Genomic DNA, 25,270 nt, shown 5'->3' with positions numbered 1-25,270 from the left:
TCATTATCCACAAGTGAAAACAATGAAATTCAGCTATAGCCAAGCATTCTAAGGTACCTTTTATTTTATGTTCGTTTTTTTTTCTTTTTTTTTACTATATTTCCCATTATTTTCCAACCCCCCAGTCTCCCAACCATTATTTCCATACTCTCATTATTTTCCAATGGGAAATAATAATGTTAACATTTAGCCAAGCATTTCAAGGTACCTTTTATTTTACGTTTGACCTTTTCTTTCTTTTTACCTTATTTATCATTATTTCTCGACCTTCTCTCCGTTGTTTTCTTTATATTCATGCTTTTATTATTTCTGAAGTGGAAAAAAGCTAGTCGTCCGCAGTTGATGTGGGAGCATGTCATAAAGAAAGATTTAAGGGAAATGAAAATTTAATGTGAGGGTTTAAAAAAGGAGGCTTTGAATAGATTGGGATGGAGGAGGAGCGTACATAGATGTGTTGGCTTCAGGTGTCTTTATGCGGTGGTGAATTGTTAGTAGTAGTATATATATATATATATATATATATATATATATATATATATATATATATATATATATATATATATATATATATATATATATATATATATATATATATATATACTAGCAACTCACCGCAGCACCAAGCTGCCTGAGGCCAACACAGCTACACACGCTCCTCTTCCATCCCAATCTATTCAGAGCCTCCCTGTGTACACCCTCACATCAAATTTTCATTTCCTGGCAAAGAGGAACTGTGAATAATTCACTGGAGTAAATCTGAGATAATGGACTGGGAGGGGCAGATATCCCCCTCCGTGCGTCCCTGTCTCTCATTATTAAGTTTTATATAGGTTTATAGATTTTATAATTCAATATAAAAGACTGTGAACCAGCTCAGAAGAACAAAAATAGGGAAACATGTCTCGTTTTAAAAGTAAAAAAAGAAGAAAAAAAAAATCAATTTTTCACGTTCGGAAATCCTTTTTGATGTACAAATGACTTCGAGCGAAACTGTCCGAGAACTGTCAAAGAGGAACTGTGACTAGTCTATTAGATAAACAAATGACATTGAAAGGCACAGTTTGAGTACGAGAGCATAGCTGGATCATATTTGTCCATGTTCCGTCACATAAAAAAAAAAAAAAAATACCTGCTGATTTATGCGTTAATATAAAAAGGGCGATATGAATTCTTTTGGAATTCATTCCACTCTCTGTTTTTTTTTTTGTTTTTTTTTCCTATGATCCCACTGGCGAATTAAGGGAAGCACCCCTCCCAAGATTTATTATGACTGGCTCATTCCTTGTCTTTTCTGTTTTCACTCTTTTTTTTTAACAAGTTGTTCAATTTGGTCAATTATTGGCGTCTTCTCCGCCCCCCCCCAAGATTTCGCTCTATATCCACCCCTATTGTTATTCTGAACGTTCCATATGTGCTAATAACAAATTATTGTTGTGTTTAAAAATTAATTATATACTTGCCATAAAAGAAATAATATGGAGTCCCTAAATAATAGGGACTTATGGAGAGTTTTCCATAAGTCCCAGAGTTCTTCCCTGACTAGTTTCACAGATCTGTTCGTAGAATGAAGGAAACATGAATATGTTATTTTGAATTACAGGTGAAAAGAATTTCGATTTTTCACGTACCGAAACCCCTTTTGATATACAAATGACTTTCGATGAAGTTATGCGCAAACTTGAAAAGAGAAACCGTGAGTATGACGATATAAGGCAAAAATATGAGGACATGGGTAAAAACTTGGAGGAGGTGATTGCTGAGCTTGATGAGCTTGAAACAGGTAAGTAGACTTACACTTTATTTGTAGGGCCTAAGCTGTATTGAATAAATAGCAAACGGGGGGGGGGGAGGGGGGGGGAAGAAAGGCATGTTACCCGTAATAGTGTGTCTTGGGGGTTATAACAGTAAACTTGAAATATTTGGCAATGAGAGCAGAAGGGCATGCTACAATGCTGTTCCCATAAAAACAAAAGTAGCTACATTAGCAACGAAAGTAGCTACGTTATCAAGAAAAGAGTAATTCTGCTCACTTTTTTGTAGCTATAATATCAGCCAAAGTAGCTGCAATAGCAATAAAAGTAACTACATAACAACAAAAGAGTAATTCTGTTTACTTTTTTGTAGCTACAGTAGCAACAAAAGTAGCTACATTAACAAGAAAAGAATAATTCTGCACACTCTTTTGTAGCTGAAATAGCAACAAAAGCTGCTGCAATAGCAATAAAAGTAACTAGATAACAACAAAAGAGTAATTCTGTTTACTCTTTTGTAGCTACAATAGCAACAAAAGTAGCTACATTAACAACAAAAGTAACTACATAACAACAAAAGAGCAATCCTGTTTACTCTTTTGTAGCGACAAAAGTAGCTACAATTACAACAAAAGATTAATTCTGCTCACTATTTTGTAGCGACAATAGCAACAAATAACTACATTAACAAGAAAAGAGTAATTCAGTTTACTCTTTTGTAGCTACAATAGTAACAAAAGTAGCTACATTAACAAGAAAATAGCAATTCTGCACTCTCTTTTGTAGCTAAAATAGCTACAAAAGCAGCTGCAATAGCAACAGAAGTAACTACCATAACAACAAAAGAGTAATTCTGTCTACTCTTTTGTAGCTATAATAGCTAGAAAAGTAATTGTAATAGCAATAAAAGTAACTACATAACAACAAAAGAGTTATTCTGCTCACTCTTTTGTAGCTACAATAGCAACAAAAGTAGCTGCAATAGCAATAAAAGTAACTACATAACAACAAAAGAGCAATCCTGTTTACTCTTTTGTAGCGACAAAAGTAGCTGCAATTGCAACAAAAGAGTAATTCTGTTTACTAATTTTTTTTTCCGTTCAATAGTTTTTTCCCAAACGTAATCGATACTGTCACAGTTGCGTCCCATCCCTCTGCCCCATGTCTAGACATAGATATAGGTTTATATAGATTGTCAATACGGTGACAAAGCAATATCACTATAGTGGCCTATATTAATAAGTTAGACATTTCAGGGTTAGTTGAGAAAGATTTTGAACTAGCTAGAAGACAATATGTGAATACTTTTGATATCTCTTCTACGGATACTGTAACTAATGGCACCAAGGGTATCGCGTTGAAACGTTTAGGAGATAGGTCTATAATAGACCTAGAATAGAAAAATAGACCTATTTTTTTTTTTTTTTTTTTTTTTTTTTAATTTTAAGAATCAGAAATTTTTACATTTGCCAAACCTGCAAGATGTGAAAATTTATTTCAAACAGTTCGTGGTAACAAACTGTAGTAAGGAGCGACCCGGCTCAATAGTAAACGAAACTCTAAATAACGGAATTTTGATGCTAAAATATACATCAAAAGAATCGGATTTTCATGCTGATTTTAAATATATAAGTTTCATCAAATTTGGTCTTTGTCATCAAAAGTTACGAGCCTGAGAAAATTTGTCTTATTTTAGAAAATTGGGAAAACACCCCCTAAAAGTCACAGAATCTTAACGAAAATCACACCATCGCATTCAGCGTATCAGAGAACCCAGTAGCAAAATTTTCAAGCTCCTATCTTCAAAAATGTGGAATTTCGTATTTTTTGCCAGAAGACAAATCACGGGTGCGTGTTTATTTGTTTGTTTTTTTTTTTTTTTTTTTTTTTTTCTAGGGGTCATTGTATCGACCAAGTGGTCCTAGAATGTTGCAAGAGGGCTCATTATAACGGAAATGAAACGTTCTAGTGCCCTTTTTAAGTCACCAAACAAATTGGAGGGCACCTAGGCCCCCTCCCACGCTCATTTTTTCTCCAAAGTCAACAGATCAAAATTTTGAGATAGCCATTTTGCTCCGCATAGTCAAAAACCATAATAACTATGTCTTTGGGAATGACTTACTCCCCCACAGTCCCTGGGGGAGGGGCTGCAAGTTACAAACTTCGACCATTGTTTACATATAATAATGGTTATTGGGAAATGTACAGTCGTTTTCAGGGGATTTTTTTTTGGTTTTGGAGGTGGGGCTGAGGGGAGGGGGCTATGTGGGAGGATCTTTCCTTGGAGAAATATGTCATGGGGGAACAGAAATTCAATGAAAAGGGCGCAGGATTTTCTAAATTACTATAAAAAAAATGAAAAAATAAACATGGAAAAATTCTTTCAATTGAAAGTAAGGAGTACCATTGAAACTTAAAACGAACAGAGATTATTACGCATATGAGGGGTTCTAAAAATACTTTAGCATAAAGAGCGAGGTATTTAGGAGGAGATAAATACCTCGCTCTTTATGCTAAAGTATTTTTAGTAATTTCAACTATTTATTCTACGGCCTTTCTGATTCAGGGGTAATTCTTAAAGAATCGGCACAAAACTTACGATTTAGTGTAAAGAGCGAGGTATTAACGAGGGTACAAACCCCCTCATATACATAATAAAAATTTAAGAATATAAAAGTTTGTTACGTAAGTTAATTCTTAAGTTACGAATATTTTTTACTAATAAAAAAATTCGTTAAAAATTAGAATTTATAGTTGCCTTTTTGTGTAACCGAAAAATTGCATGGCAACTAGGCCTCCTTCCCCATCCCATATTTCTCAAAATCGTCTGATCAGAACTAAGAGAAAGCCATTTAGCCAAAAAAGGAATTAAAATATAAATTTCATTTTAATAATTTATGTGTGGAGAGCCAAAATCAAACATGCATTAATTCAAAAACGTTCAGAAATTATATAAAAAACTAGTTTTTCTAACTGAAAGTAAGGAGCGACATTAAAACTTAAAACGAACAGAAATTACTCCGTATATGAAATGCAATCCTTCGCTCTTTACGCTAAAGTTTGACTCTTTACCACAATTCTGCTTTTTAAGACAATTAAAAGCTTTAGCATAAAGAGCGAGGGATTGCGGAGGGGACAACCCATTTCATATACGGAGTAATTTCTGTTCGTTTTAAGTTTTAATGTCGCTCCTTACTTTCAGTTAGAAAAACTAGTTTTTTTTATGTAATCGTGAAAAAGGACGTAAGCTGAAGAGAATCAGTGCGGGAATTACTTAATTAATTGATTCATTGATTAATTAATTATCGTTAAATATAAAATGAAAGAGAAACTAAAAGAAAACTGAGATAGATCTGGTGAGGTTAAGAGCCCACACTTGGCAACTTTATTGGAGGGAGGAAGAATAAGTTAAGTTAAGAAAATTTATATCCTTATCTCCTTACCTCAAATATTTTTCCCTATCTGTCTGAAGGAAGTTGTTCATATACTTGTCAATAAATAACAAAAAAAAATCTTTAAAAAATGTGAACGATACAAAAGCAAATTGATGATCGTCGAAGCCGTACAGAATAACTTTAAGATTAAATGAAAATCGCATGTAAAAGAAAGGGTTTTCATTCCAAGTTTTAACTGGTGAATAGGGGCAGAGGTAAATTGAAACACATTTTGTATATCAAGATTGTCAAATTAGCAATACTACAGTATCTCGGGAAAGGCGGGGGTATGGGGGTAGAATTGAAGCCTTTGGCAGGTAGTTTTAAGGGGAGGGGGTAAGGGGACTTCGTTTTTTTTTTTTTTGGGGGGGGGGGTAAAAATGTTTTTTGTTTTAAACAGAATTCAAAGATAAATAGAAATACATCATGCGTTGCCAGGCTATAAACTGGTCTCTCTGTAATATCTCAGAGAAGGCTCGTTGAATAAAGCCAAAACTCTTTGGGGGCATTGGACGCACCAAGTCGATCTCGAAAAATGGGGGAGGGGCTAAAGATATTTAGGCTGCGATTCACTTAAGCATATTTGCAGTATGTATGCCGTCAATTAGCGTAATTTTGGCATTGCATAAATTACTAAAGAACCACCGTACATGACTAAGGAACCACCATGATGATTCATTAGATAGATGAAGGGTCTTAGCACATGTTCTGGATTCTTTCTATTTACTTTTTTTTAAACTGGAAGACCTAATCAGCAAATTGAAGGCCTATTGAAAGACCTATTTGGTAAAAATTCAAGAGTTAGAATTTACCTGTCCGGAAAGCGGTGTATAAAATATCCCCCCTCCCCCAACAAAAATCTTGGATACACCCTTGGGTATTAGTATTACATTATTTGAAATATAGGCTACAAAGAAATTTCCTGTATTCCGTGAAGGTAAATTACTACTTCTATTAACAACTCACCGAAGCAACAAGCCACGTGAGGCCAACACAGCTTCGCACGCTCCTTCTCCATCCTAATTTATTCAAAGCTTTCCTCAGTACATCCTCTCAGGAAGTTCCTATATCCTTTAAATATTCCTTTACATTCTCCCATCCCAATAGAAGACGACCTGCTTTGCGTTTAGCCCTCTTCGGTTGGCCGAAAAAGACAATCTCCGGCAATTTGTCCTTCTTTGCTTCGTCCGCAGAAGGTGTCTAGCCATCTCAACCTTTCTCTCATTATAGCTTGAGAAAGCCGGATTGAACCATACTTTTCGCAAGACCTGCTGTTTGAAATACGGTCAGTGAGTGGGTACCCAGAACAATCCGTAGATAATTTCTCTGGAAAATATCTAGCAAATCTTTGTCCGTTTTCCTGAGTGCTCATGTTTCAGAACCCTATTTGACCACTGCTATCACTGTAGCTTCCAATATTCTAATCTTGGCTCGCAGACTTATCTTTCTATTCTTCCAAACTTTTTTTAATTGTGAAAAAATACCCTTGGCCTTTGCTATTCTACTTTTACCATTTTCACTGCTCCCGCCGTCTTTACTAATAATGCTACCAAGGTAAGTGAAGCTGTCCACTTGATCAATCTTTTCGCTGCCCAACGTTCCCTTTCCATCTTTACTCATTCCTAGCCTTAGCGACTTAGTCTTCTTAACATCAATTATCAAACTTCTTATAGCACCCTGAACTCGCAAAAACTCTAAATGCTCGTTCATTTTCCTCACACTTTCTCCTAGGATGCTTCAATTGTCAGCATAATGTAAGTCCAGGAAAGTTTTTCAGCCCTGTTTGATTTTGCATTCTCCCACTGTCTCTCCTGCACTCCTTAAGACAAAGTCAATCAAAATGATCCGTATTAAGGGGGATGGAACACGACCCTGCTGAACTCCTGATTCATTGCCAAACTAACTGCTAACCTCACGTCATAAACCGCAGCAATATTATTCTCGTAAATAGAACAAATCACTTTAATTTGCTTATCTGGTACAACTTACAAGAATAGGACCAAAAAGTGTGGATATCTTATAAGGGTGGAAACTGGTGTTGGTATCGACCAGAAAATACTATCTGCCCCTTCTGGTGTTTGGCGACGTTTGGCATTTTTTCAAACTTTGTAATCGTATAATAACCCTAACTTTACCAATTATCCGAAAAAAACTGATTTTTCTTTTTACTACACTGGTGAAAATGTCAAATTTCATCAAATAGCAGATGGCGTGACATTTTATTTCTTGTCGTTAAACCTTCGCTAACGCTCTTCTATTAACTGAATGCCTTTTTATAATTTATAACGCTGAAGACTAAAGGAATCTGATGATTCAGACTTCTCAGTAATTAATCTAAGAGCTAAAATTTGGTCGATGTGCTGGTAAACTTATTTGACAAATTATAGGTCTGTGGAAAATCTATTTGTAAAAGTGAAAGGCCTATTAAAAGACCTATCCTGTAAAATTCAAAAGCTAAAATTTACGTGTCCAAAAAGTGGTGTGTTACCCTAAACTAAAGCTTTAAAACTCAAAGAAAGTTTCTTTACTGCACTTTCTTTTTTCATAATATAGTGGATGTGTTTTATAAAGGATGGATACTACTTCTTTTGACAAGCCTTTGCATTGTACATTTTGAAAAATGAGTTTTTAAACCAACCTTTTTTTGTAGAACACCGGAAGCTTAGCGAAGAATTTGAGAAGTCAGAAAATACTCGCCAGTTCATGGAGGCCGAAAATGAACAATTGAAAGACAAGATTACTGAACTTGAAAATTTCAAGGTGTTGTATCTGGAATCCATTGAAAAAGCTGATGAACAAGATTCTGCAGATAAGGTGTGTTCAAACAATTTCTCTGTTCGTATTCTGTTTATATGCCTTTCTTTATTCATTCCTTTTAGTTCCTAATTCTTGTCTTTCTATTGTATTACTTTATCACTTCAGTTGTGATGAAAAACTCGAAGCAAATTGTCATACTAGAGAGCCTTGTGGAGACTGTTCTCTTTCTTTTTTTCTTTGTCAGTTTTTTGTCATAAATGCATTTTTCGCTTCTTTTGGTTTAGTTTGTAATCTTCATCTGTCCCTATCTTATTCCTTTATTTCTAGGGTTGTGGCAAAATATTTAAAGAAAGCTGTCATTCCAGCTAGCCTCGTGGGGACTGTTCCCTTTTTTTCTGTCAATTTTCTTTTTATAAAAACCTTCTGTTCGTTCCATTTGGTTGTCATTTTTCCTTCCTGTTCTTCTATATTATGTTTCTTTTTATTTCTTTCTATACTTCCTTTGTGACGAAAAACAAATCAAAGGAGAGAAGCTTTTGGCGACTGTTGCCATTTTTTTTCTGTCAGTTTCTTTCATAAATACATTTCTCTGTTCATTCGTTTTCGTTCCTAGTTTTCGTCTATGTATTTTCTTATTTTGTGAGTAGAGTTGTGACAGAATATTCGAAGGAAGCTCTCACTCTTGTGAACCTTGCGGGGACTGTTGCCCTTTTTGTCTGTAATTTTCTTTTGATAAAACCTTTCTCTATTCGTTTCTTTTGGTTATTTCATAAATACATTTTTTCTATTCATTTGCACTCGTTCCTAGCTTTTGTCCTTGTATCTTATTATTTTGTTAGTAGAGTTGCGACAAAATATTCTAAAGAAGCTCTCACTCTTACAAATCTTGCGGGACTTTCCTCATTTTTTTTTTTGTCAGCTCTCTTTTCGTTCCCTTCTCTTTTCCTTTCATTTAGCTTTTAGTTTCGTCTTTCCTTTCCTTTCTGTTCTTCTCTATTCTTTCTTTCCGTACTTTTTTGTTGACAAAAAAAATTGAAGCAGAGAAGCCTGTGGTTATTTTTCCCAAATTTTTTTCTCTGTCAGTTTCTTTCGTAAATACGTTTCTGTATTCATTCGTTTTCGTTCCATTTTTGTCTATCTATTTTATTCCTTTGTAAGTGAGACAAAATATTCGAAGGAAGGTCTCACTCTTGCAAATCTTGCGGGACTGTTCCCATTTTTTTGTCTGTCAATTTTCTTTTCGTTCCCTTCTCTAGTCGTTTCGTTTAGTTTTTAGTTTTCGTCTTCCCTGTCCTTTCTGTTCTTCTCTATTCTTCCTTTCCATACTTCTTTCGTGACAAAAAATTGAAGCAGAGGAGAGCTTGTGGTGACTGTTCCCGCTTTTTTTCTGTCAGTTTCTTTCATAGATACATTTCTCTATTCACTCGTTTTCGTTCCCAGTCTTGTCTATCTATTTTGTGCGTTTGTGAATAGAGTTGTGACAAGATATTCGGAGGAAGTTCTCATTCTTGCGAACCTTAGTTCTTGTCTGTCCTTTCTATTCCTTTATCACTTCTGTTTTGACAAAAAAAAAAATTTAAACAGAGAACCTTGCAGAGATTGTTCCCAATTTCTTTTCTTTGTTATTTTTTTTGCATGAATACATTTCTCTATTCATTCCTTGTAGTTCCTAGTTTGTGTATATATTTTCTATTCCTTTATTATTACGATTGTGAGAAACTATCGAAGAAACCTGTCGTTCAAGAGAACCTTAGGGAGACTGCTCCTTTAGGCTTTGAGGGGCTGTAGTGGTACAGCCCAGGGGCTGTAAGGTTTGAGTGGTATACCCCCTCAAAACCTTGAATTCACCAAACCTTGGTAATTACTCAGAAAATGTTCCAGTCCATTCCAATACTCCCCACAAAGAGAGCAGGTACAACTACTTACCGAGTCATGCTTTTTATAAGAATCTCAGATCTCCCATACGTACTGTATTGAGGATTTTTTTCTTTCTTTTTTTCTATTTCAGTCCATTATATTCTCTTTTCCATCTCCTTTGTTAATTGTATTTGATAATGGTTATTAACGAATGATTGTTTTATGACATCATGTATGGTGTTGTTTACTGTGTTTTTTTTTCTCCTCTCCCCTTTTTTTCTTCTCTCCCCTTTTTTCTTCTGGTCCTTCTGTTTGATTTTAGTGATATTGTTTAGTTTAATACTTAGCCTCCCACTCTTAAAGGCCAAAGAGCTTTTTTGGGGGTTTAAAGGCTTGTAATTTTTCTATGTTTCCTTTAAATAAACTGATGGATTGAATGAAATTTAAACCCTTTTTTTGAGGGAGACGGTTCTAGATTTTATTCTTTTCTGTTATTAGATTTCTAGATTATTATTTTGAGGATTGTCACCCGTTAGGTAATCAGAGCCATAGACAACGTGTTCCTCCTCTTCTTCTTCTTCTTCTTCTTCTTCTGAAGTTCTTCTTCTTCCTATGAAGCTCCTCTTTTCGATGTCTGTAATTTTCTCCTACTATTTCAGGAACAAATTTCTGCAATGAAGCAACACCTGCAGGACAAAGACAATCTAATAGAAGAGCTGAGAGAAGCCATGGAAGATCTGAAGAAGAACTTTGAACTCCAATCTCTTGAAATAATTCAATTAAACGAGGAGCTTCAACACTTTCAACAAGCCCCAGAGATTGCCAAAACTAAGACTCCGAAGAAACCTTCAGGTTCTTCTACCAATCCCATTGAGACAGAAAATCTTATCCGTCAGATGGGAAAACTCAACATCGAGTGTGCCGATCTCAAGAATCAGCTTTTGGTAATTAGTGAAGAACGGGATTCTCTTCTCAGGAGGTTAACAGAAATGGAGAAGACAGATATGGATCTAGACCGAATTTTAGGTGAAAAGAAGCAACTTGCTGACGGTATTGTCTCTTTGAAAACTGATTATGATATAGTTGATGCTCAACTTGCAGCTGCCTTATCCGACGTTTCACTTTTGAAAGAAGATATTACTAGATTGCAGACTGAAAAGGATACATTATCGAGGGAGAATGAACGACTTGCTAATATTGAGCATCAGCTTAACACAACCCTCACTGAAGTTACATCGCTAAAGGAGGATGTTACTCGATTAAAAACGGAAAATGCACTACTTTTGGAAGATGTGTCACAGCTGAAGCAAGCTTTAAGTGATGTTTCAGCGTTGAAAGAGGAAATTACTCAGCTGAAGACAGAGAATGACAATATTCTGAGGGAGAAGGAAGAGCAGATTTTGAATGATGAGTCTCGCATAATTAAAGCTCAAATTGCAGCTGCTTTATCTGACATGTCACTGTTGAAAGAAGAAATTGCTAGATTGCAAACTGAAAAGGATATATTATCAAAGGAGAATGAACGACTCGCTAATATTGAGCTTCAACTAAACATCACTCTCACTGAAATTACATCGCTAAAAGAGGATGCTACTCGATTCAAAACAGAAAATACACTACTTTTGGAAGATGTGTCGCAGCTGACGCAAGCTCTAAGTGAAGTTTCAGTATTGAAAGAGGAAATTACTCAGCTGAAGACAGAGAATGACAATGTTCTAAAAGAGAAGGAAGAGCAAATTTTGAAGGATGAGTGTCGTCTCAAAGAAGCCTTACTTGAGGTGTCGTCTTTAAAAGAGGAAGCTGCTAAGCTGAATATGGAATGTAGTCGAATTTTAAAAGAAAAGGAAGAGACTGTTGCAAAAAATGAAGAAGAGACTTCATGTCTCAAGTCTTATATTGGAGATCTCCAAACAAAAATTAGTGACATGGAAATTGCTTCAGAATGCCTCAAGAAAGACGTTGAAGACAAAAGCCGCTTGATTGACACTTTAGAAAAGAAACTTGTCAATTTGACAGACAAAGAACGTGAAATTGTGAAGCAAATTGATGACTTAACGTCACTTCGAGAGAAAGTATCAAAATTAGAAAGTGAAAAAAATGAAATTTTAGCAGAAAAAGAGGAAATTTTAGCAAAATCGGGAAATGAAATCCATTCTCTCAAATCTGAAATCATCAGATGTGGTGAAAAGGATACGGTACTAAGAGAAGATATAAGAAGACTGAATATAATTATTGACACTAATAAAGTAAGTGGAAAATTCTCTTCTCTCTGTATACTACCCACCAGTCAGGTCCTCGGAGTAGAAGGGTAGATCAGAGAATTTTCTTGTGAGAGGGTTGGGGAGAGAAAAGTGAACGAATGCGCAGTTTTGGCTGCCATTTTCCAATTTTAAGGAGAAAAAATCTCTGGGGGATTTCAATAAGATTTTGTAATTGTAACACTTAACTGATCTTTATCTAGCTACAAAACCATGTGCCCTAAGTGGTAGTCAAGCTAGAGGAACCTAAACTGAATTTTAAAAAAAAAGTATTTTCTGATTAATACCTTCAGCTTTTAAAACGCTTTAACATTGAGATGAAGTTTTGCATGTTGATATACGATTGGGATTCGTCAAAGTCAACCTTTGGCACCCCCTCCCCCACAATTCCACCACCAACTGTTTTTTGTTGCAATGTAGGCATGTTGCTCTATTTTTAACTAGAAGGGGGCTTAGTCTGTCTTATTGAGCCAATTAATTAATCCATTAGTTTGTGTTTTTTTGTTTCTCCCTGCTTTTTCTAATTAATTTTGATTAAATTAAATCGAATTGATTAATTTAAAATAATTAATTTGATCAAGTAATATTTAATGCGATAATTTAATTGATTAGTCTTTGTTATTTTAAGTACTTAGTGATGCATAGAAGCTTAGTCTGTATTATTGAAGGGCACTCAGCCTGCTAGATTAGAGAACTGAAGTGGGCCTATGGCCCATTAAATGTATTTCTTTCTGAAAAATGTTTATTACCTAATCCTTATATGTAAATGTAACAATCATTTCCTCACTTTGAGATGCTTATCCAAGGGCGCATCAAGGATCTTTGTTCGGAAGGGGCGGGGGTATTTGGGGGGGGGGGTTACAAAAAAATGTGTCAAAAATTTGTTTATATGCATTTTTGTTACTTTTTTAAGAGTTGAACAAAGTTTCGGGGGGGGGGGGTCAAATCCGGTAATCCCCCTGGATACGGCCTTGTGCGTATCTTCATTTTTTTCAGTTCATTTGTTCTGTATTTGTTATGGCCTTAGGAGTTTTTTTTTTCTTATTTCAAGTTCTATCGCGACTTCGATAAAAAAAAAAGTTTTTTTTGTAAGTTTATTTCTGATTGAACTAAAGACATAATGGCGTAGTGTTGGTTATATTGCATTGTCGAAACCTAAGACGAGTCGAAATTATCATACGTAATAAAACATTCGCGGATGGCATACGGTTAAACATCTTAATAGTTCAACATCGTTTGATTCAGCTTTACTGCTACTGCTAAGAACTCACCGCAGAATAATGCCGCGTGAGGACAAAACAGCTACGCACGCCCCTCCTCCATCCCAACCTATTCAAAGCCTCCGTATATTACACCCTCCCAGGAAGTTCCCATTTTCCTTAAATTTTTCCTTGCGACATCCTCCCAACCATATTAAGCTCGACCGGCTTTTCGTTTATTCCTAGATGGTTGGCCGAAAAGGGCAATCTTTGGTAAACTGGCATTCAGTCTGTCCCTTTAAACAACCACGTTGTCGATAACCCCAACCATTCTCTGCTGTTAGACGAAACAATTCTAATTAGGAAGTAGAATTAGAATCTAATTAGAATCGAATTAGGCATCAAGCAAATTGTCCGTGAAGCAATTGAAATAAAAAGAAAAATGCAATAATAACACATCCCAAAATAGAGATTTTTAGGAGTAGAAGCTCAACCTTTGCACACAACATTAATTATTTAAAAAAGTATTTAATAAAGAATGAATTAAAATCCGAAGCCAATGAATATGAACTTGTTTTCAAAAGGAATACGAGATTAGAAGCATAAAGGGCCAATATTGAAATAAGGAGATTGCTCCAGTTCTTAATCAAATTAAGTAGCAGGAATGAAGAACTATCTTTTTCCGTCTTGACTGAAACCAAGATGAGGTGAGGAAGCTGAGACTCTTCTTCAAAACTTGTTTTATGATTTTGGTTTAAAATTTATTTTATTGATAAGATTTTTGGAGCAAGTCTGTTTTCTTTTATTTATTTGTATTGTATTTAGCCCCTGACAGCTGTTGCTTACATAGTCGACACACCCGCTTTGGTTGTATTCACTCTCTTCCCAAATTTCCTCGTTATTTTCTCTTTTTTTGTGTGTGTGTGTAATACAAATGCTACTTGGAATATATAAGTAATACTTAAAATGGAATAAGTAAAACTAGCATTATAAACATGCCCTCTTTTCAATTAAAAAATTGTATTTGTTAATAATGATCAACTTGCGTAACTTACAGCCCTTGCACCGCAGGCTGGGGGGGGGGGCTAGTCAACTCAAAAAGCATAGCTATTTGAACTTTGGACTATTTTGGACAAAATGGCTATCTTAAAGTTTTGATTGGATACATTTGGGCAGACAAGGGTGTAGGTGGTTTGACTCTAAAAACACTCTTAAAACATTTATAATTCCATACTTAAAATAATGCTAGTTTTACTTATAGCACTTATTGCTTAAAGATATTGAATGGCAATTAAAGAAACTAAATCTGGGTTCATTCTATTTGATGCCTTTTCAAAAGTTAATTGCTTGCCAGGTCTGCTATCATCTGGCATTTTATTAGGTTGCCAATTATTATGATGTAAATGTGAAAAATCTGTACTAATAAGTTCATATAATTGGGGCTCAATAAGTTCCTCTCTATTGAGGGCTAATTTTTGGTGTATATTTTTTATTTCGGCTGCTCTGAAAACTTTTAATAGACCTTTAACAGAAGCAATCATGGAGATATTTTCAAACAAAATAAGATGATGTAGGTTGTCCTACATTTGTTGGGCCGAGGCAGAATAAAAATTCTCGGGCCTTTAGCGTGGCTTGTCGATTTTTCGATTTAAGAATTGTATTCTAACAACCTTTCTCACAACTTGAAGTAGGTTCTACCAATATAGAGACGATGGCAAGAACAGAGTATCCAGTAAATACCATTCCCTTGCATGGGGCTGCTTTTACCCTTCCCATAGTTGTAGATGTTGTGTAGTTTATCTGAGCCACTGAATGCTTTTAAGAATCTTTTTCGGTTGGTCTCCCAGTTTTGGAAAATAGGGCAAAATTGTAAAATATTTCTTTTTGACTCCCAATTTTGACTGCAATGCTTTCAATTAGAGATTGTGTTGTTTTAGTATCTTTTACTGCTTTTTTAACCTTTTCTCTATAATGATTCCAGTAAATTTATTGGATATCCATCAAACAGTACGTGGTTCATTAGTAACCGAAACTCTAAAAAATCGGAATTTTGATACCGATAGATATATCAAAGAATCGGTTTATTACTGTGATGACAAGTATATGAGTTTTATTAAGTTTAGTGTTACACATCAAGGGCTACGAGTCTGAGAAAATTTGTGTTTTTTTCGATCAAAATTTTGAGATCGCTATTTTCTTCACCATAGTTGAAAGGTCCAATAAAACCCTGTCTTTGGACTTTACATGGCCCCCAATAACACCAGGGGATATGTGTTTAAGTTTTAAAATTTGTCCATTGCTTATGCATAGTATTTGCTTTTGGGAAGTATGTATACATTTTTTTTGGGGGGGGGGGGAATTTCCAGTTTGGGTTTTTTCCACAGGAGAATTTTGCAAGGGTGGGGGAGTTTCCAGAGGGAGAATTTTACACTGAGAGAATTTGCCAGAATTCCAATACAAGATTCTTTTTATACCTCTTGCTTTGTCTTTTTTTTTATCTCAATTTAACTCTTCGAGTTGTTAAGGGTAATTGTCCGGGGTAAATTTTCACCGGGATTAAATCGTCTAGAGGATATTTTCGTGGGGAGGGGAATTTCTCCGTGGAGGGGGCCAGATATCCTGGGATTATTTAAAAAACGATCAGAAATTAAATTTAAAAAATACAAGTTTTTCGAACTAAAAGTAAGGAGTAACATTAACTTAAAACAAACAGAAATTAATATGTATATGAGGGGTCTTGCCCTCTTGTCAATACCCCACTGTTTGCGCTAAAGTTTTAATTTAGTCCCAATTCTTTAAGAACGACTCCTGAGGCACAAGGGTCGTTTAATCAGAACAATAAGAAGCTTTTTTAAAGGTACTAAAAAATCTTAGTGTAAATAGTGAGATGTCGAGGAGGGGTCAATCCCCTTCATATACGTAACAATTTGTGTTTGTTTTAAGTTTTAATGTTGCTTCTTACTTTCAGTTGAAAAACTTTTTTTTTTTTTTTATTCAATTACAAAATAGTATGTCCTTTATGCACTCAATTTCTGAAAGGTGTGCTTCACAGTATACCCGTATCGTGCAATCAACCAAGGAGATGGCCACTCCTTTTTTTGCAAAGGGGGGGGGGGATAAAGAAATACCTATCATATTGTATGGGTTTTCTACATTTTGAAAACCCAAGGCTTGGAGACTTCTTGAAAATTATAACATCTTAATTTAAGCCGCTTAAGTCCCTGTGCCAATTCAGATAGAGCTTGAAGTACGTACATTTCATAGAAATGCGTACATTATAGACATGGAAGTTACAAGTCGTTGTTTATTGTTAGTTCGAAGAAGAGGCTGGTGTGATCTTGGTATGAAGTTTTACAAACGAGATATGTTAAAGTATCAATTGTACGACCAGCATTTGTATAAAATACGAAAATATTAATTCTTCCCTTCTAAAGGAAAAAAAACAAAGGGAATGAAAAACAAAAAGAAATTTTAAAGTTAAAAAAAAAATTGGTCTGCAAATGCACTAAAGAGTAGGAAACAAACCCTTGCAACCAGAAAAATGTAGAATTTAAAAATAAAAACGATAGTGTTGGCCAGTCATTAGATATTTATTTCTATTAATGGAAAAATTTCTTTATCATTGCCCTATTCATTTAGGGTCTTAAAAAATGTCGGTTTTTCCATGTAACAGGGAAAAAATTACTTTTCAACTTGCCTACATTTTCATAATTGATACAGAAAATCTGACTGTCTAAATACAATACAATATTCTACTGAGTGTATAATAGAAAAAAAAATTCTGCTGAAAGAGCCAACTAATAAAGAAATGTTTTCAATTCTTTACCATTTCTGTCTTGTTTTGCTTCATTTCGTGTTATTTTTTGTACTTATTCGATTGTATGAATTTATTTTTTCTAGGAACAGCTTCAGGAATCGAAGCACAAAGCAGAGACTAGTGAATCAGACGTTGCACGGCTGAAGAGTCTCGTTTACAAAATCGACAAAAAGATCACATTATCCCATGAGGAACTCCTCTATTTTCAAGAGGTAACAGAAACCGAGGAAGAAACCGACAATTTTATGAGCATATCCATGCTGCCGAGTGACATCTCTATAAGAATTACCAAACCGAGGTTCTTATTCTTTTTTTTACTAGATTATTCTAGGCACTTTCGTAAAAGATTTTTCTTCTTTTTTTTCGAAAATAGGTAAATTTGGGATTTCGTAAGATCCAACTCCTAGTAATTCATATAAAATTATTTTATGCATAACTATTTTAAGTTACAATGAACTAGGTAATTTTACGAAAGAGCAGTAATTAGTTATATATATATATATATATATATATATATATATATATATATTTATATATATAGCTCTTAATTCGTTTGTTTTGTTGTTTTTTAAGTGCAAAAGGTATGTTTTTCTAGTTCACTGACAAGGTTCTGGTATCTTGTAAGATCATAAACGTTGACTGATGAATAGTCGGAACCAATGAAAAAATTTGAAAATAAGTGGAACTACCCATAAGTGGGACTACCAGTAAGTAAACAAAGATTGGAATATTTAAACCGTTCAAACTCGTGGAGCATTCAAAATAAGTGTAAAACTACAATACTGTAAATCACAAAACAATGTGTAGGCGTTTCTCAAACGACGAAATTGCCAAGTTTTAGTTCTAGTTTTGAAAATTTTGTGCTTTGGTTTCATCAGCATTTCTCTCCATAATTGCTTCAGTTCTTACAGAAAATTGTATCCATCATAGGAAGGTCTTAAAGGGACTGATTTTACAATTGATCTATTAGTAGGGGAGGAAGAGGAGGATAAGATTGCTCAGAAAATATGGTTCATTCTAAAGGCGGTTTTATATCTTACCTTTATCTTTTTCTTCTTTATTCTCCGACTAACCAATTTCCTTTTGTCTTTTGTGAGGAATTTTTTGGAAAGTTTAGGAAATTTTGGAAATTGAATTGAGTGTGGGTTTTCTGTCCAATGTATATTTAGTGTTTTTGAATAATTTTTGCATGTAAAGTGAACCGACGAATTTTGAAATCTATTTCATTTTATCGTCATGTACTTTCTTTCTAACTTATTCTTTAATATATTATTTGTAGTTTTTTTTTTAACTTTTTTTCTTCTTTTATGGCTTATTTCTTTTTTTTTCTATGATCTACATATGGTTCTGTGAAGGAACAGCGTGTGTTTCTAGGACTTTTGACAGAACTAGCGGAGATTTTTACCAAATTTTAATGTACCACTCAGATTTGCTGAGGTTTTATTACAAGTTTTTCGGTAGGCAACCACGATTAGAGGCAGAAAAAGCCTTGAAACTTGGAGAATAAAAAAAAAAATCACAAAAAAGCTTTTCTTACTATTTTGGATTATGGTATTGGTAACGTGAATATACCCCATTGGGATTGAAGAGGTCTTCTCTCATCTTTTTTTCTTTCTTTTTTTACACCTTTCTCTCGAACCATCTAGTGAATGGTTAAATACTTTATTTTTCAAAGATTTAACTTCTAGTGAGAATGTCTTGTGAAAACCTTAACTAACGATTTATATGGACTTTAAAACTCAAGCTCTAATGATCGTAGACTTTTGCAATATTCAGTCGTACACGAGGGGTAAAGGGGCCTTCGCGTATGGACGCCAAAATTTTTAATCTCAGTTCTTATATTGATCGTTTACTTCACCTTGTTTTACTGATTCTCCCCCCCCCCTCTCCCATCTCAAAAAGGAATGCGTGCTAAATCTCCGGGCAGGACTACTAAAAAACATAGCTTAATTGACAGTAATTTTAAATATAATAATAGTATATCACAATATTAATTCTATGACATTAAATAAATTTGGAATCGATGAACATTGAAATAAAAAGTGCGTAACCGATGAAAATTCAAAAATTAAGTGATAAGCTCAAGTATAAAAATGTGTAACATATTCATATGTAGTTTACATGTCTGAGGAGGGTAGAGGATGAAAGAGTATGGGTAACTTACAAAAATGGGAACTGCCGCTAGTGTCGACAAAAAAAAAATCAACTTGATCTAACGTTTGGTGACAATTGGCTTTTTCTTTTTTTTAGTGTATTAATGAGAATAATTATTTATTGTGTGTAATTGGTAAAAATTAGTGTAGTAATAAGCGTCTGATCTCAGTTTCTGACAGAAAACGATTACAACGACTGAAGAAATGCCAAGCTAAGCCAAAAGCTAGATGGCGTTGATTTTCCTGCCGACACTAGTGCCAGTTTCCACTCATGAGTTACCCACACTCTTTGAGGGGAGGGGGATCAGAGCTAGTAAACCCCTTTGAAACGACTATTTAAGCGTGTACAATTTGTTTTGGTTCTAATTCACTATTCCTAAAAAAACAGTTTAGGTGCTCTAATGATTTGATCTAGTATATGCAGTTAAAGTTAAAATTTGAATCAATCCCACCTGATCCCCCTAAATATTCTCTTAGTGTTTCAACTTAGTACCTCTTAACATATTGCAGATATATCTTTTTGACAACGTGGATGCAAGCTGTGTCTTCTGGTTTTTAGCACCATGTATTCCATATATGATCAATTAATTATGACTAAATCTTTTTTTTATTTTTCTTGTCTAAAAACATTTTATTTGAAGGAACTGAAAAAAAATCTTTAACTTGTTTTATGTAGTTTACGTTAAAATTTGTCACTTTTGATCAAAATAGCAGATAGATGATGTTCCACGTTCGTAACATCTGAAACCTTCAGTCTACAAATCGTAATACCAACCGATATTGTTCTTTACTTTTAATTGGAAGCTTTTTTCAATTAAGTTATTACAGCTTGGAGGTTTTCAGTGTCAGATTTACTTTATTATCGTTTCTTTATTATTTAAACCTCCAATAAAGTCTGGAATTTTTATAAAATATCTGAAATTCTTTCACTTCTACAGCCCTGCTCGTGATTCCTCCAAGAGTGGCAGCAAACCCTCTCGTGGTGATGAAGGAAAACGCGGTAGACGAACTAAGACACCAACCCGGAAATCAATTGAAGCAGATGATGAACTCATACCTCCCACTGGTTAGTTATCTTGTTAATGTACGTAGGAATATAAAAAGATATAAAGCCAGATTGGCTTATCAAAATAAAGCTGTAGATTAAAACTTTGAAAAAAGAACGTGTGAAAAACCTGGCAAATCAAACAGTTCGTGGTAACGAACGGTAGTAAGGAGCGACCCGGCTCAATAGTAACCGAAACTCTAAAAAACGGAATTTTGGTACCAATAGTTACATCAGAAGAATCGCATTTTAATGGTGATTTGAAATATATAAGTTTCATATTTAATCTTGAGGAGGAGGAGTTGAGTTGAGGAGAGCTTTTCCCTCCTCAACGCTTTGCTCTTTACGCTAAAGCGTTTTACTGTTTTAAAAGTAGAGTTTAGAGAAAGAGTCAAACTTTAGCGTAAAGAGCCGGGCGTTGAGGAGGGAACAGTCCCTTTCATATATGGATTAATTTCTGTTCGTTTTAAGTTTTAATGTTGCTGCTTACTTTCAGTTAAAAAAAAACTAGTTTTTTTTTAATTTAATCAAAATGTTGAAACGAAAGTTTTGCCTGTATGCAGCACGGAATCCTCAGCGTTGAGAAAGTAAGAATTTGAAACACATTTAAAAAAGAAAAAGAAGAATTTGTCTTTGATTTTAGATTTTATTTTCATTTTTAATTTGTTTTCTTTTAATAATACTTTGTTACACTTAATACGGTATTTTTTTTATAAGGTAATGCGTTCTTTGGAAATATTTCTAACGTTCCGAATTGTTCCAGAATAAATATTTTCTTACCAACCCGGCTACCCAGATGTACTGTACAAAAATGTGTTTTCAGGCTAAAGACGGTCTCGTGTTTATTCAAAAAATCCGTATTTCACGCCAGTTAAACGCTCATTTTGAGCGTTTTTTAAGGTTAGCTGTTAAACTTGAGCGATTTTCTCATTTTCTTGGATTGTTTTTTTTTTTTTAAGACTTGTGGACTTACTAGTTCATTTAATATGCTACTTGATAGTTTGACAAGCAAGTTATCTTTATTCATTGTCAATGTTTTAGAAATTTAAAATAATTTGCCAAGAATACGCAACCTTTTCTGCGAAAAAGCCAGCTTATCATTTGTTCGAATACGCCCTTAAAACGCTTAGAATTGTTCAACGGGTCCTTAAAAACAGCCTGAAACTAGAAAACTTGTGATTGTTCCTACCTTTTTGTATGTAATTTTTTCAAAATAAATGTTCTTTGAAATTTTGTCTTATTTTCTAAAAATTAAAGCGTCACATTTCTTTAATGTCATTCTAGTTATCCGATTTTCAAATCGAAACTTCAGCCTCTCCAGAGTTTTATGTGGCTGTCAAACTTAAGAGTTTTATTTACTTGTCCAACTTCTAATCGTCAAATTATCTTTCTAGCTGATTTCGGGCCCACCCCCCTCCTCTACCCTGAAATTACCCTTTAGTTTCTAGGCACTTCTTATTCAAGGCTGCTCAAAATTGTTCGTAAACAAACTATTATCATTTGGTCCCCTAAATGTTTTGTTGCTCCCCCGCAAAAAAAAAAAACTGGTATCTCTGGTATAAAGCTGATTGTAGATTTCATTTTGTAAATATTCGTTCGCGAACTAAAAATATTAACTTCTAAATAGTCAAAAACAAAAATTTTAACTTTTTAGAAATGGTAATATTGACGGGAATAATACTCGGTTGGCAACAGTGCTAACGAGAACACTCAAGGCTAAAGAGTATAACTAAGATAAGAAACTCATGCCCGCAAATATGTTAAACTGACAAGATTGCCAAATCGGTTGCCTTTTGGGGTTTTTATTTTCTCTCTTTTTCATGGAGTTTAATAGAGCCATATTGAATTGTATTTGACAGGGGAACTTAATCAGCGGTGGTCTTCTATGACATTTATGTTCTCTATTGAGAACACAATTGAAAGGGTATGTGCAGTAAGTCAAAATGTGCTTTATTATGCTGTTAGAAAAGCAGAAACATTGAATAGAAATAGAAAGGGTATGTGCAGAAAGTCAAAATGTGTTATATTATACTGTTAGAATGTATAGGAAAGCAGAAAAAGCGGATAAACTGGAAAAACGCCAATCAGGTTTTATTTTCTTCTCTCTCTCTCTTATTAGTTAAAAGTTGTTTGTACAAATAAAAAAAAATTGAACCTATTAGACAAAGCAAATACAATTCTTGATATGAAAAGCGTGTGTTCACAACTTCCTATGCAAGCGAGAAAACACAATTTAACCTATTTTTAAAAAAAGCCCTTCAAGTATTTTGATTACCAATTAAAATACAAAAGAACTTTTCCAGTGTTATATTTCTACATGACTTGAGGAGAGAAAAATTCCTCAGAAATATTCGGATATATAGAAGCATTATTCTTTATATTGTATATATCTACATATTCTATATATATATTCTATATATATCTATATATAGATATATCTATATCTATATATTCTTTACCCAGGGCCGGATTTGAAGCTTTAACGCTACTTGGCCCAAGCTTTTTTGCCGCTCCGTTTTTATGAGATTTTTGGGGAAATACCCGAAAATTTTGAGATAGTTGAACCAGTGAACACAACAGAACGGATGAGCCAAAAGTAATGAAAGAGGGAGTTGTGAATTCACGGAAAAGTGGCCACGGAATTCCTAGGTTGTTTTAAATCATTTTTCTGAGAATAGGCAATGGCACGACGGAGTGCACCTGGCACTTGGACGATAAATAACATCAGTCCAGTTTTTACTAAGAAAAAATCACTCAGTGTTGATTTGTTGCGCCCCCTGGTATTTTGTGCCCCTAGACCGGGCCTAGTGTGTCTATTGGTAAATCCAGGCATGTTTATACATATATATCATCTCTACAAAGAGTGTATATCCTATGTATAGAATAGGGTTGGACGCATACGGAGGGCATGGGTGTTGAACCTTACTCTTGAAATTCTAACTTATCTCGAATTTCTGGGCACTTCAAATAGATGAACACTTTCATTTATTTATTAAATTTTTCCCAGAGAAATTTCCTACGCATTGTTTTTGGCATACTGACTGGCCGTACCTCAAAGAATAGACTGTATGAAAAACATGGCTCAATCATGCTTTCTAGGGCTACAATGAGAGAAAAGTTAAGACGGCTAGGGTACTTTCTGCGGATGAAGGATGACAGATTACCGAAGATAGTCCTTTTCGCCCAACCGTCTAGGACTAGACGGAAAGCAGGTCGTCCGTAGTTGGGGTGGGAGGGTGTCATAAAGAAATATTCAAGGGAAATAGGAACTTCCTGGGAGGGTGTAAAGAAGGAGGCTTTGAATAGATTGGATGGAGCAGGAGCTTGCGTAGCTGTATTGGCCTCAGGCGGCTTAGAACTGCAGAGAGTTGTTAGTAGTAGTAGTAGTAGTAGTCTGGTTCAAATCATGGATAAATTCGTTTCTTGTCATTGGCCGCCCCTTAAAAAAAAGAAGAAAAAAAAAAGAAACTTGTGTGCATATCTTACGGACATGATCATTTAAAATGTTTTCGGTCCCACCTTAACATTCTCAGTTTTTAGGCGAGTTTACAAAGTAGTGAATATGAACCTTTTTTCGTTTTAAAATGAGAATATTAGAACTTAAAGAATGGGAAGGGCTGATATTGAGAGTCTAGAAGCTATTGTTTCTTTTTTTTTTAAGGATTATTAAGGACCTTGTTAGATTATTGACGGTGACAAGCTTAAGAGGTTTGTTTTGACTCAACAAAATTTACTAGCCTACTAACTAACTAAATGTAAAAAGTTGAACATTGGTAATTGAGATAGGTTAAATAAAAAAGAAAAAATAAGTGATAATAATGAAGGATAAACCTAAACTAATCTAGATTTTGTCGTTTCTAGTAAGACGTTTAAGACCAAGAAAAAAGAAATGAAGAGGATGTTTCTAAAGTGGAAGCTAGTGAAGAAACGAAAGAAAATCAAGGTGATTCTACTATCCAAACAGCTGAATTCCCAGTTTCACCAACCCCAACCAAGAAACCCCTGGGTCAGGTCCCTAAGTCATCAAAGAAGCTATTCACCGCATCGTATGACCCTTTAGATAGTTCCCCAGTCTCTTCTGTCGCTGAAGAGCCGGCACACCGTCTAGTTGAGAAGAAACTGACTCGAAAAGCTTCTAAAAAGTGATTGTGATACACGAGTGACTTTGTTCCAAAAGTGACTTTTATTGTTGTTGCACTGTTTAATTGAATCTGAATGCGTGGAATAAAATTTTACTTTTATAACACATGTATTTTCACTTTTATAACACATGTATTTTTAAAGGTCATCAAAGGTCAGGACCCTCTAGAGGGAGAGGGAGTGGAGGTAGGTACTTCTAAATACCTTCTCATGACATACTTTAGCATGTAGACCCATCCCTGAAAGTTTTATTCTCCAAACCTAACCCCTTTCTGAGATAGCAAGAAGTCACTAAACTAGAATTTTATTATCTCCTAACCTAACCATTTACCAAGGCAGCAAAAAGTAGCTTGTCTAGAATTTGACTTCCTACAGTTTCCTGTTATATCAGCTTCAGCCGATTTCTTTAATTTTTATATAAAATCCTCCATTAGATTTCATCAACAGAATCATTAGATGATCCACAAAAATTGTTAAAAGCAGTTTCCTAGCCTAAACCTAGGCTACTTTATAGAAAAGAAAGACACTAGGCTGTTAAGGCTTACACGATACTTAGAATAAAAGCTAACCTCCTAGAACCCATCTTATTTGGGCACTCGATAGAGTGGCGTTTTTGGGTAGCTAGAACAGAATCATTAGTTAATTATAGGAGCCTGATTAAGCCTATTCCATTTATTTCTTCTAAACACGTTTAAAAGGATTTGGGCCACATAATGCGTCATCGCTTTGAATCAAAGACATACCGTGACCAACTAATCCTAGATGCCACTACTTGTTGAAATGGAACCACTCAGTAAGGATATCAATGACAAGACATTTGATGGCGCAGTAGGTTTGATTTTGGCTGAGTAACGCGGGG

The 25,270-nt window shown here is 34.7% G+C and overlaps 1 protein-coding gene across 1 annotated transcript in view; it reads left to right on the top strand.

Moving 5' to 3' along the window:
* Window positions 1-24,519, top strand: part of LOC136027755 (repetitive organellar protein-like) — a 39,964-nt gene extending 15,445 nt beyond the window's left edge. Inside the window, exons 5-10 of the mRNA XM_065705213.1 lie at window positions 1,601-1,780; window positions 7,836-7,999; window positions 10,459-12,045; window positions 17,157-17,371; window positions 20,165-20,292; window positions 24,133-24,519. Of these exons, the coding sequence (XP_065561285.1) occupies window positions 1,601-1,780; window positions 7,836-7,999; window positions 10,459-12,045; window positions 17,157-17,371; window positions 20,165-20,292; window positions 24,133-24,164 (2,306 nt within the window). The 3' untranslated portion in view covers window positions 24,165-24,519. The remainder of the gene's footprint in view (window positions 1-1,600; window positions 1,781-7,835; window positions 8,000-10,458; window positions 12,046-17,156; window positions 17,372-20,164; window positions 20,293-24,132) is intronic.
* Window positions 24,520-25,270: the final 751 nt, after the last annotated feature.

This window comes from Artemia franciscana, chromosome 5 (genome assembly GCF_032884065.1).
Source record: "Artemia franciscana chromosome 5, ASM3288406v1, whole genome shotgun sequence".
Classification (NCBI taxonomy): Eukaryota; Metazoa; Arthropoda; class Branchiopoda; order Anostraca; family Artemiidae; genus Artemia; species Artemia franciscana.
Note: the sequence above shows the minus strand (reverse complement) of the source record. Positions and strands in the feature narration are given on the sequence as shown.